Source organism: Hemitrygon akajei, chromosome 8, assembly GCF_048418815.1.
Source record: "Hemitrygon akajei chromosome 8, sHemAka1.3, whole genome shotgun sequence".
Classification (NCBI taxonomy): Eukaryota; Metazoa; Chordata; class Chondrichthyes; order Myliobatiformes; family Dasyatidae; genus Hemitrygon; species Hemitrygon akajei.
This window is the reverse complement of record NC_133131.1, coordinates 148187192-148201103: the sequence shown is the minus strand read 5'-3', so window position 1 is coordinate 148201103 and position 13912 is coordinate 148187192. Positions and strand designations below refer to the sequence as shown.

The 13912-nt window shown below is 41.2% G+C and overlaps 1 protein-coding gene across 2 annotated transcripts in view; it reads left to right on the top strand.

The window, feature by feature from the left end:
- Positions 1-13912, top strand: part of pfkpb (phosphofructokinase, platelet b) — a 116919-nt gene that overhangs the window by 26415 nt on the left and 76592 nt on the right. For both annotated transcript variants that reach the window (XM_073054837.1, XM_073054836.1), the window contains exons 2-3: positions 557-630; positions 12628-12705. In XM_073054837.1, coding sequence (XP_072910938.1) covers positions 557-630; positions 12628-12705 — 152 coding nt within the window. The remainder of the gene's footprint in view (positions 1-556; positions 631-12627; positions 12706-13912) is intronic.

Below are 13912 nucleotides of genomic sequence, written 5' to 3'. Positions count from 1 at the left end.
CGGACCTCTTGGCTAATAGTGACTCCTAGTCCTAGTCTCACTTACCAGTGGAAGCAATTTTCCTGCCTCTATCTTATCTTTCCCTTCCATAATTTTAAGTTTCCATAAGGTTGCCTTCATTCTTCAGAATTCTGTTGAATATAGCTCCAGGTGACTCATTCTTTCCTCATCAGCTAACCCACTCATCTCCGGAATCAACGTAGTGAACCTCCTCTACACTATATTCAAAGCCAGTGTATCCTTCCTTAAATAAGGAGACCATAATGCTCTGGGTAATTGTGAACAGTAGAAGAAGCATTCCACAATGGTGGTGATTCCTGCAGCAATACCCATTTAGACTTGACAAAGATGAATGTAAATGAAGTGATGTGAGAGAGAATATTGATCAGAGAAATAGGTGAATGGGATTAACTGGCTAACTCCGAGACCCAGCATAGATCTGATGAGCTGAATCTCTGCTGTTGCAAGAAAATAACAAGCCATTAGGCACTTCATTATGTGTTAGCATATAAATTGCCTATAATGGTGCTGATATCTGATTTAATTTTTGCCATAGGTATGAATGCTGCTGTCCGTGCTGTGGTGCGTATGGGAATTTACGTCGGATCCAAAGTCTACTTCATTCATGAGGTTTGTTAATTCTTTTAAGATTTTTACTTTGAGTCATGATTAAAGGAAAATGATGAAATAATTTGTTTGCACTGAGTATAATCAGTTGTTTACTGTTCTTATTTCAAAACCATGGCTACATCCGTTTTGAGCTCATCTTGTATAATGCCACCTGATTCCTTGGTTAATACTATATCACAAATGTTTAATAATTCTATTGTTATAAAGCAACATTATAATCTGGTCTGCTCTCCCTTGAAGAATATACTTATGACAGAGAAAGTACATCAAAATTGACCAGATTAATTCTTGGAATTGGGTGATTCCCATATTGGAGAGGTTAATCAGACCGTTGAAAAGAATGAGAGATAGTCATATTGAAGCATTCAGAACTCCTGTGGGACTTGAAAGGAGAAATGCAGAGATGTTTTCCCAGGCTGGAATGTCTAAAACCTGGAGGTCATGCATTCAAAATTAAAGGTCAGCCAGATGGGACAGAAGTTGGAAGAAATCTCTTCATCCAAACAGGGTTGTGGAGGTCATACATTTTTAAATGTATAGGGAATTTGGGCCTATGGTCTTATTTACACAAGACTTTGATAAGACGTTGACAGGAGCAATAAACGCACTTCCGTGCACACAGAATTATAGGAAAGATAAAAATTGTGAAACTACGTCTCATTTCCAATCTTCTTTATGGTCTGTTATTCTTATTGGTACATTATTGAATATAGAGGTACTGCATGAACTGAAGGTCGTGCAGGCTCAAAGTCACTGTAATAAATCTATCCAGTAAACCGATGTGAAGAACCAGCTTTGTAATTATGCACTATAAATAGTTTTTCTGGCATTTTTACTGAAGGTAGCTTTTTATGATTGGGATCTTTATAAACATCAATTTTAATTCCCATACTTTTATGATTACAGTTTGAATTTCTTCTCAAGTATAAAACAATTACAAAGTGCACTGGAAGAGACCATTTAGCCTGATGAGTCCATGTGGCATTTATGCTGCACTTGAGCTTTTCCTTGTGTTGTCTAAACCTTATCGCTGTAACTCTCTATTCCCTTCTCCCTCGTGTGGTCAGCCTTCTGAAAAATTTATCTCCACTCTTCACTTCATCCACACCTAAAGCAGCCAATTCCATGTCCTCATCACTCATTGGGTAAAGAAGACTTTGATATTATGAAATACAATGTTGGAAAGTGTATGGTCATGCACTTAAGTGAAAGAAATAAACAGGCAGACTATTTAGATGAGGAGAGAATTCAAAATGCAGAGATGCAAAGGGATTTGGGAGTCCTTGTGCAGGACACCCTAAAGGTTAACCTCCATGTTGAGTCGGTGATCAAAGCAAAGGCAATGTTGGCATTCATTTCTAGAGGTATAGAATATAAGAGCAAGGTTGTGATGTTGAGGCTCTGTAACGCACTTGTGAGATCACACTTGGAGTATTGTGTGCAGTTTTGGGCTCCTTATTTTAGAAAGGATATACCGATATTGGAGAAGGTTCAGAGAATCTTCATGAGAATGATCAAGGAATAAAAAATTACTGTATAAGGAACGTCTGGCAGCTCTTGGTCTATATTCCCCGGAGCTCAGGAGAATGAGGGGGGGATCTCGTTGAAACATTCCAAATGTTAAAAGGCCTGAACAGATAAGATATAGCAAAGTTATTTCCCGTGGTAGGGGAGTCTAGGACAAGGGGGCACAACTTAAGGTTGGCAGGACGTTCATTTAGAACAGATGTGGAGAAATTACTTAAGTCAGAGGGTGGTAAATCTGTGGAATTTGTTGCCATGAATGGCCGTGGAGGCCAAATCGATGGGTGCATTTAAGGCAGAGATAGATAGATTCTTGATTAGCCAGCGCATCAAAGGGTATGGCGAAGGCAGGGGAGTGGGGATGACTGGAAGAATTGGATTATCCCATGATTGAATGACAGAGCAGACTCGATGGGCTGAATGGCCTACTTCTGCTCCTATATCTTATGGTCTTATATGCCTTGTACATTGGTCATTAATCAGTTTCAGTCTATATTTCTTATGTTCATATTTAGCCTATAAATTCATTTCACTTTTGACTGACTTTTGTAATGTAGTTCTTAATTTATATGCCTCCTAAATCTGTTCTGTAGTGCTTCCTAGTGTAGTTTGATGGTCCTATTTCTGGTCTAATTTTTCATTCAAAATTTCTGAGAATGCAGATCACAGCCTTTTGGATTTTCTCTATATTGTTTGCAACTGAACCAGCATATAGGTGGGAGATTTGAAATCTGGCTGAGTGGTGCCACAGCAACAACCTCTCACTCAATGTCAGCAAGACCAAGGAGCTGATTTTTGACTTCAGGAGGAGGAAACCAGAGGTTCATGAGTCAGGTCTCATCTGAGCATCAGAAATCGAGAGGGTCAGCAGCTTTAAATTCCTTGATGTTGCCAGTTCAAAGGACCTGTAAGTGCAATTATGAAGAAAGTGTGGAGGCACTTCCGCTTCTTTAGAAGATTGTGAAGATTCGGCATGATATTTAAAACTTTGACAAATTTGTGTAGTGGAAAGAATATTGACTGGTTGCATCTCAGCCTGGTATGGAAACACTGAAGCCCTTGAACAGAAAATCCTACAAAAAGTAGTGGATATGGTCCTGTCCATCACAGCTAAAGCCTTCCCCAGAATTAAGCACTTCTATAGGAAAGCAGCATTTATCATCAGGGCTGCCCACCACCCAGTTCATCCTCTCTTCTCGCTGCTGCCATCATGAAGAAGATGCAGGAGCCTCAGGACTCTCACCACCAGGTTCAGGAATAGTTATTACCCCTCAACCATCAGGCTCTTGAACCAGAGGGGATAACTTCATTGACTCCATCACTGAACTGCCCCCACAACCTATGGACTCGCCTTCATGTTCTTGATATTTATGGCTTATTTATTTATTATTATTCTTTATCTTTGTATTTGTAGTTTGTTATCTTTTGCACACTGGTTATCCACTTGGTTAGGTGCAGTCTTTCATTGATTCTGTTATGGTTGTTGGATTTACTGAGTATGCCCGCAAGAAGATGAATCTCAGGGTTGCATATTGTGACATACATGTACCTTGATAATAAATTTACTTTTAACTCTGAGATTTGAACTCAAACATCAAAAACGAATGAACTGTATTAAATATGTTTCTTATGCTTGTTGCTGTGAAATTTGGTCTCGGCTTCTATTTTATGGGATGTGGTTTCACCCGTTAGTGCTGATTTTGCCAGGGCTTGCAGGTATCTCTTTCAAGTGATTTCCCCAAGTGCAGATGATGAGTTGGGAGGAAAGAAGTTGGTGTTTAGGATGATAGTTGCAAATCAATTGAGTGGACGCTGTCAAGCTTCAAGCTTTGGTGTTTGGCACTTGTTTCAATCCAGAGCTGGTTATTTATGTGGTTCTGGTTTTCTGTTAACAATGCTGGCTGTTCAAACTGTTTCAGTCGTGCCTCATTCTGGGTCTCTTAATGTTTTGCTTTCTTTAGGGATGCCGATACGGAATCCTCCAGTTTTGATTCTGACTCTTCTCCGGCTCTGAAGAGATTGTTTTTCCTGTAGCATCAGCTGGGTGGCTCAGTTTTCTGTTTTCATCACAGCTGATAGAGGCAGAAAGCCAAGGGAAGAAGCCCTCTGGGCTATTGCGTCCACCGTAACGATCATCCGACCATTTATACTAATCTTACGTTAGAACTATTATTTGTTCTCCTCACATTCATTTCAGATCTCCCTAGATTTTCCCATTCTCACCAGGGTCAATTTGCAGTAGTTGACTAAACCCACCAACGTCTTTAGGATGCAGGAAAAAAGGGTAGCACGTGGAAGAAACCCATGTAATTATAGGGTGAACATGCAAACTCCACACAGACCGCACGAGGTCAGCATTGTGTGCAGGTCTCTAGCACTGAGACAGCGGGTCTATTCGTTGTGCCACTCTGTTCCCCGACAACAGTTTCCATCTCACGACATCATCCTCCAGCCCCTGCTCCTTTTCGCTCCCCCCCCCGACACGAATAATTTCCTGAACTGCTATGTAGACACCCCCAACCCCCGTATTTCTTAGTTAAGCAGATCTGTCACGCTGCCCAACCCGGAGGATGTGAATGTTTCCTTAACCAGTGTTTCAGTGAATGCCTCCTTCCCCTAACCTTCAATTAATAACGTCGTCTGCACTTCGAGCTGATGATCTTTGAAAAGTGTTCACCGTTAATGAAGTAGCATGGGAGAGCTGAGCTGTCCAGACTCCCACATGCTGCAGTTACACCATACCACCTGGTCTACCACTGCTGTCTAGCTTTATTTATGAAAGCAAATAAAAACGTAGAAAGTTGCAGTGTAGTACAGGCCCTTCAGCTCATGATGTTTTGCTGACCTTTTAACCTACTCTAAGATCAATGTAATCCTTCCCTCCCACGTAGACCTCCAATTTTCTATCATCCACGTGCCAACCTAAGAATCATGTACATGTCCCTAATGTGTCCGCCTCTACCACCACTCCTGGCAGTGCGTCCTGCACACACACACCACTTCCTCTGTGTGTTTAAACAAAAAAGTACATTTGCCTCTGACATCCCCTCTATACTCCAATTAACCTTAAACTTATGTCACCACCTGTATGGCAGCCTTGGCTGTCCACTTGATCAATACCTCTTACTATCTTATATACCTCTATCAAGTCACCCCTCATCCTCCGCTCCAAAGAGAAAAGCTGTAGCTAGCTCAACCTATCCTCATAATCCAGGCAGCTTCCTGGTAAAACTCTTCTGTACCCTCTCTAAAGCTTTCACATGCATTTATATTGAGGTGATCAGAACTGATCACAATACTCCAAATGTGGTCTAACTAGGGTTGCAGAGCTGCAGCATTACCTTATGACTCTCAAACTCAAAAATGATTCAATCCTAAGAGCAACTTGATCATTTTTCTTGTGTCCTTTCAGGCAGGGAGTATTTTGAAAGAAGTAATAGAATGTTTTGTGTCTCTACATTTCATTGTTGACAGAATTTAGTCTTTGTGCTCTTGAATGCATTTGAATATGACTTTACTCAATACATTGAATCTAAACTTAAACTGAATTTTACCAGCTTCAATTCAGGCCCATTTCAAACCCTGAAGATGCTCTGTGTCTAATTTAGAAGGAATTTAAAATTCAGTTCGTCTTTGAAATACTCTCAAAATAGACATCAAACAGTCTATTTGCAATTCAAGTCGATTGTTTGGATTTGCATCACTCCTAATAAAGTGACTCAAGCAGTTAAAGAAGAAGTATTTCTGGAGTTGTCTGGATGCCAGATTTGATCCTGCAGACACTTGTATTCATGAATCGAGCTGTAGTTTTTGTTGGGATAAAAATACATCGTAATATCAAAGGAAGTGGAATAAAAGAATGTAGTCAAGAGTTAATACCGTAACAAATCTCAGCTGAACTATAGTTTAAAGAGTATATTTTTTCATCAATATTATGCCTGATGCTAATACTGCATTATATTGGAGGGTGAACACGTATCATCCAATTTTCTCCTTCTCCAGCCAGTCGTTTAAGGTTAAGGATGCCTTGCATCTGCCAACTCCATGGGTTCTTGGGTGGTCGATGAGAACAACATGGAACCTACACATACTTAATTTTATCGAGACAAGTGGAGTAGGCTTTTCTGGCCCTTTGAGCCGCAGCGCCCAGCAATTCCCGATTTAACCTAAGCCTAATCACAAGATAATCTGCAATGACCAATTAACCTTCTAACTGGTATGTCTTTGGACTGTGGGAGGAAGCCAGAGCACCTGGAGGAAACCCACATGGTCATGGGGAGAACGTATAAACTCTTTACAGAGAGCAGCAGGAATTGAACTTGGGTCTCTCCACTGGTGAGGTAGGAACTGCTTGATGTCATAGATGAATAGGTAGTTTAAGAGATGGTGCCATCCATCAAATATTTATGCATGTAGGAAGGGACGTAAAGTTGTCAATACCAATAAAATTCTCTTTTTGGCTTCAAGTGGCCATGAGCCAGAGACTCCCACGGAATGGTGGGGATGTCACAATTGTTCATGGAGACTTTGAGAAGATCCCTGAATGACTTCTTGAACCCAGTGGAAAAATGTATTTACCTATAATCAGAGGGAGTTTGTTTATTTCTTCAGAGGCACATCAAGGTAGCAGGTCCTTCTGGCCCAACAAGCTTGCACTGCCCAATTACACCAATGTGAACCATTAACCGTATGTCTTTGGAATGTGGGAGGAAACTAGAGCACCCGAAGGAAACCTATGAGGTTATGGGAAGAATGTACAGACTCCTCACAGACAGTGGTGGGAATTGGATGCAGGCTGATTGTGCCACAACACTAATGAGGAAATGATTTATTTTTTTGTCAGTGTCTCAATGTGGAGATTTATCATTGGTGGTTGGTATTAGTAGAGTAGATAGATCTGTAGAGGACTGCTGTGGATGGTAAGTGAAAGCCTGTTGTTGTTTGCTTCACTGAGTGTGAGGATAGTGATCATCGTGTACTTATGCGAGCAGACACGCTGACAGGTTCACAGTGGATGCAAGCACTCGCTCTCTACTCCGTTCTGGAGCACCAGCAGTAAAACATGTCTCAGACTGCTGTTTATAGATTACAGCCTGGCATTCAGCACTATAATCCCCTCCCTACTAATCAACAGACTTCAATACCTGAGCTTCTGTACCTCTCTATGCAACTGGATTGTTGACTTCCTTATCCACTGTCTGCGCAGAGCAGTAATAGTATCTTCTACTCAAATGACAGTCAACGCAGGGGCACCTCAAGGGCATGTGCTTAGCACACTGATATCCTCTCTACATTTGTCTGTGTGGCTAGGCACAGCTCAAACGCCATATATAAATTCACCAATGACTCCTTCCATTGTTGACAGAATTTCAGACGGTTATGAGGAGGCTTTCAGGAGTGAAATTAGCTGGTTGAGTGGTGTTGCAACAATAGCTTCAAACTCAACATCAGCAAGGCCAAGTTGGGAGAACACACAACAGTCCTGATTGAGGGCCATTGGTGGAAGAGGTGAACAGTTTCAAGTCCCCGAGTGTTAACATCTCAAGGAATATATCCTGGGCCCAAACACATTGATGTGGGCACACCAGCGGCTCTACTTCATTAGAAATTTGAAGAGATTTGTTATGTCAACAAAGAGTGACTGATTTCATCCTAGGGTTGGAGCTTCCAATGCACTGCATCACCAGAGGTTGCAAGGATTTATAGACTCAACCAGTTCCATCACAGACAAAGCCCTCCCCTCCACTGAAGACATGTTCAAGAGTCGGTGCTTCCGGAAGGTGACACCTATGATTAAAGTGCCTCACCGTCTGAAGCGTGCCCTGTTCACGTTGCTACCATTGTGTAGGAGGTACAGGAGCCTGAAGATCCATACTCAATGTTTCTTGTGCTGTTTATGAGCTGCTCATAAACAGATGTGCTCTACCTCATTATTTGCCTTTGCACAGTTATTTTTCTGACAGTAATTCTCGAGTCTTGCCCTGTACTACTGCTGTAAAATAACAAGTTTCATGACATGCGTCAGTGATGGCAAGGGAAATCAATGACAGCATAAAGTAAAAGAGAGGGCATATAATGCAGCAAAAAATAGTGGGATGTTAGAGCATTGGGAAGCTTTTAAAAACCAACAGAAGGCAACAAAAAAAAGCCGTAAAGAGAGAAAATATGAAATGTGATGGTAATAATAATATTAAAGAGGATAATACCAAATGTTTTTCCAGATACATAGAGTAAAAAAGAAGCGAGAGTGGATATCAGACCATTGGGAAATAAGTCTGGAGAGATAAAATTGCGGCAAAGAATTGGCAGATGAACGTAATGAGTATTTAGCGTCAGTCTTCACTATAGAAGACAGTAGCAGTATGTCAGATATTTGAGAGTGTCAGGGTAGAAGTGAACGTAGATGCCATTACTAAGGAGAAGGTGCTTGGGAAGCTACAAGGTCAGAATATATCAGATGGACCAGATGGATTACACCTAGGATTCTGAAAAAGCTAGCTGAATAAATTGCTGAGGCATTATTAATTAATATTAATAAGAATCATTACATTCTGAATTGCTTCCAGAGGACCAGAAAATTACAAATGTCAGTCCACTCTTTAAGAGGGAGGGAAACAAAAGGAAGGAAATTCTCAGGAAGTTATCCTAATTTTAGTGCTTGGGGAGAAGTTGGAGTCCATTATTAAGGATGAGATTTAGGGGTATGTGGAGGCATAGTTCCCTTAGAGGGAAATCTTCGGCCTGTGAGATCTGTTGTAATTCTTTGAGGAAATAGCAAGTAGGATAGACACAGGAGAGTCAGTGGACGTTGTTCAATTGGAGTTTCATAAGGCCTTTGACAAGGTGCTGCCCATGAGGCTGCTTAACAGGATAAGAGCCTGTGATATTGCAAGAAAGATACTAGCATTGATGGAAGATGGGCTGACTGTCAAGAGCTAAAGATTGGGGGAATGGGGGGTATTTTCCGTTTGGCTGTGGGTGACCAGTGGTATTCCACAGGGGCTAGTGTTGTGACCACTTCTTTTCACCTTGTATGTGAATGATTTGGATGATGGAATTGATGGCTTTGTGGCCACATTTGCGGGCGATATGAAGGTAGGTTGAGGGGCAGGTAGCGTTAACGAAGCAGGCAGTATACAGAAGGACCAGATTGGGAGAATGGGCAAAGAAGTGGCAGATGGAATATAGTGTAGGGAAATGTATGGTCATACACTTTGGTAGAAGGACTAAAGGCATAGTCTATTTTCTAAATGAGGAGAAAATTCATGTCATAGTAGTAGAAAAGTATAGTACAGACATGGACCCTTCAGCCTATCTAGTCCATTTTGACTTGGACAGATTCGAGAAGGTGCGAAGAAGTAGCAGTGTAGGGAAGTGTATGGTCATGCACTTTGGTAGAAGGAATGAAGATGTAAGCTATTTTCCAAACAGGAAATAAATTCAGAAATCAAAGGTGCAAAGGGAGTTCGAAGTTCTTGTCCAGGATTCTCTGAAGATTAACCTGAAGGTTGTGTCACTTGTAAGGAATGCAAATGCAACGTTAGCAGTCATTTCAAGAGGACTAGAAGATAAAATCAAGTTTGTATTTGCAGTTTGTTGACTTATCGCACACTGGTTGAATGCCCAAGTTGGTGCGATCTTTCATTGATTCTATTGTGGTTATTATTCTATTATGAATTTATTGAGTATGCCTGCAAGAAAATTAATCTCAGTGTTGTATATTGTGACATTTAGATACTTTGATAATAAATTTACCTTGAGTGTAATGCTGAGGCATTATAATGTATTGATCAGATCGTACTTGAAGTATTGTGAGCAGTTTTGGACCACTTATCTAAGATGTGCTGGCCTTGGAGAGGATCCAGAAGATATTCACAAGAACAATTTTGGGAAAGAATGGGTTTATATATGGAGAGCATTTAATGGCTGTAAGCCTTCATCTGCTAGAGTTTAGAAGAAAGTTGGGGGGGGGCGTGGAATCTCATTGAAACCTACCTAATTTTGAAACGATTAGATAGTGCATGTGGAGAGGAATTTTCTAGTAGTGGGTGAGTCTGGGACTAGAGGGCACAACCTCAAAATAGAGGGACATCTATTGAGAACGGAGATGAAGATCTCTTCTTTATAGAGTGGTTAATCTGTGGAATTTGTTGCCACAGATTGTTGTTGATGCCAAGTCATTGAGTATACTGAATTTAAAGTAGAGGTTGATAGATTTTGTCTTTGGTTAGAGTGTCAATTTCTGTAGCCAGAGGGTAGTGAATCTGTGAAGTTCATTGCCACAGGTGTCTGTGGAGCTCAAGTCATTGAATGTATTTAAAGTGGATGTTGATAGGTCCTTGATTAGCTAGGGTGTCAAAGGTTACAGGGAGAAGGCAGGAGAGTGGGATTGAGAGGTAAGATAAATCAGCCATGTTGGGAATGGCAGAGCAGGCTTGATGGGCTGAATGGCCTAACTCTGGTCATAAGTCTTACGGTCTTATGATAGATCTGATTCTGATGACTGAAGTTGGCATGACCTTATTCTTGGAGATGATACAAATTGAAGTCTCCCATGTGTTCTGTAAATCAACTGAACTCTAAAATCATTACCCTAACACTATCCAAGGGACAAGAGGTTATACAAAACACTAGAGACTTTTCTAAGCAGTGTTATTGAAATGGAGACCATACTTGAAGGTAAAATAAAATACAGCCGAACTTAACCTCCTGTTGGTTCATGAACTTTAATCTAGGAAACTCGGTTAGTCATTTTTTAAAAAACATTTATTCTCTTTGAATGTATGTGTGAAAGCATAAACCAATTTGTTTTTCTTCTAGTCCAGTTTTGTAAGTGAACTTGACAGAGGAGAATCTTAATATCAGTGTGCGATACATAGCCCCAGTGTTAGCTTCAAGTGGGTAACAGCTGAGAAACCAGATTGCTTCTCAGTGCTGAACTCGGAATTATTGCCAGTTTAACATGAAGGTTCAAAGCAGAATATTTCTGTCTTCTGTTAATAGAAAGTGGTGAACTTGTCATCTGCAGGCTTTTTGGCAACAAAAGCACATGGGTACCAGCTGGATTATATTGGGAAAGAAGGAAGAAAATTCAGAACTGATGTTTCTCCTTAAATCTGATTTTTGCTTTTAGATCTTGTGAAAAGAGGCAGTTTGCAAGGGGGGGGGGGTGTGGTTGGGATGAAATGAAAGTGGACCAAATTAAATACTAGATTTATAAAACTGAGGCATAGATACAATACACAATCATCTTTATCCTAAGGTTGATTACCCAATAGTATATATTTAAGATGAAAAGGGGAAGTTCAAAGGAGATGTGCAGGGTGATTTTTATTTAGAGTGGTGGGTGCCTAGAATATGCTTCCAAGGGTAGTAGTGGGGGAAGATACAACAATGACATTTAATAGGGCCTAAGGTAGACACATGAATATGCAGAGAATGGAGGGATATTGCAAATGAAAGGGATTAGGTGTCTTTATTTAATTAGTTCAGTATAACATCATGGGGTTGTTCCTGTGTTGTACTGTTTGTGCTCTATGTTCCATAAGAAGATTGTCCTGTGAGGTGAAGTTAAGTAGACTTCGGCCTACACTTCATGAGTTTGGGAGTATGTGAGATGATTGCATTGAAGCATATAAAATTAATATTCTATGTTTCAAGTGCAGGGATGGCATTACTCCTGAATGTGATGTCTAAAAGTGACACTGGCCATTCAGGGGTAATGGAGTTCTGGAATTCTCCACCCAAAAGGGCTGTTGAAGCTCAGTGAGGATAGTCAGTGTAGACATTGGCAGGTCTTTTGATGTTAAATCAAAGGACAAAAAGTCAACACAGAAAAATGGTGAAAAGGCAAACTAAGCCATGAATTTATCTAGCTTAACCTAATCCTGCTTCAGTATACTCCGATAATCTTTGTCAATCCAGGTTATTACCATTGCACAGATTATAGGGGCATTTTGTGAGCCTCTATAGAGGTGGGGTTTAGAGGATTTGCTGGCTGCTCACTCTGCAGAACTGCCATGGCAATACAGGGGCTACAAAGAGAGGAGCCATGTGGACCATCACAGAAGCTCAAGGTGGCTGTGGATCAAGAGGTGTGACCTTGGACCAAAGCTGCTGGAACACAAGCCAGGGTCTGGTCAGCCCCGGCTGGGTTGTGTGGATGAGGGTGTCTGATGTTGAAAGGCCTAAAGCACCCGCTGACCTCACTGACGATGTGTCCCAGTGTGTCCTACGATGTATCTCAGCATCATAGGACAGTGATAGAGCCAAAGAAAAGATTTATGAAAGAAAGGCATCATATTGGCAAGTGTAGCTACAGTTGATCTTGTGTTTACTACCTGCAAGTATCATAGGTGTAATGAAAGACTATTTCTCATCATTATGAAGTAATACAAAACATGTTTAACACAAAATCAGAGGCTGCTTAGCTTAATTAAGTTACACTAACATCTGGTTTTCATTCACTTGCAGGGTTACCAAGGAATGGTTGATGGCGGGGATAATATTGTAGAAGCAAAGTGGGAAAATGTCTCCAGTATCTTGCAAGTGGTAAGTAAAAATATTGCAGTGTTTTCAGGTGGGAAGTAAGAAGAGATCAGAGTCATAGAACACTACAGCAGAGAAACAGTCTCTTCAGCCGTCTAATAAAAACACAAAATGCTGGCAGAACTCAGCAGGCCAGACAGCATCTATGGGAGGAGGTAGTGACAGCGTTTCGGGCTGAAACCCTTCATCAGGAGTGAAGTAACATGGGATGGTCGAGGGGGGGATAAGAAGTGTGGGGAGGGATAAAGTAGAGAGCTGGGAAGTGATAGGCTGGAGGGAAATGGGCAAGGGGGAAGGTGGAGAATTATGGGAAATAAAAGAGAAAGAAAGGTAGGGTTGGGGGGAGATTATAGTGAGGGGGGGGGAAATGAGAGAGAAAGAGAACCAGACTAAAATAATAGATAGGGATGGTAAGGGGTGGGGGGCAGGGGTATCAACGGAGGTCTGTGAGTTGGGTGTTCCCCCCCTTGTTTCCGCTTCCCATCAGGGAGCCACTATCAATATACGGGAGACTCCCAGAACTTCCAGGAGAGGTCGGATGTCTGTCAAGGTGTTTTGTGATAGGTGCTGTTGGCTTGTCAGAGTGGGTGAAGTGTCCAAGAAGAAATAGTTGCTTGGAAACATTCATATTTACTCTAACAAAACTGTTCGTGATTGTGAAGATTTTTATTAAATCTTCTCTCAGTCCTCACTGCTTTAAGAACAGTCAAAGCCTCCCAACTATAATTCCTAATCCTTGTATCATTCAGGCAAATCAATTCTGCAAGTTCTTCTGAATTTGACTGAACTGCAGGGAGAATAAAGTGGGGTTGCAGTAAGGTTATTGAACGTGTACTTGCTGGTAGCTGCAGACTTAGTCTCAGAAACATACAGCATTGAGACAAACTTCTTGGCTTGCTGTGACTCGTTGATTTGTATATTAGTTGTTACACTTCCAAATGCCAATTAATTTATCCCAGGTTACTCTCCCTATGAAGTGCTTCTCATCACTTGTGTTCAGCTGGCTGGGACAGTTGGGATTCCTTTTGTTAGTTGCTGTTTATGTGGCCTAGTTTTATCTATGGAGCCTGGGTTGGCGGTGTTTGGAATAATGGCAACAGAGCTGTGAGTATCCTGATGAACAAAGCGTTATGGTGTCCTTCTGTTTCATTGTATCCCTGGCTCTTGATGCCTTAAAGGTCACACATTGGAAGCGTTCTCCTTGATTTTT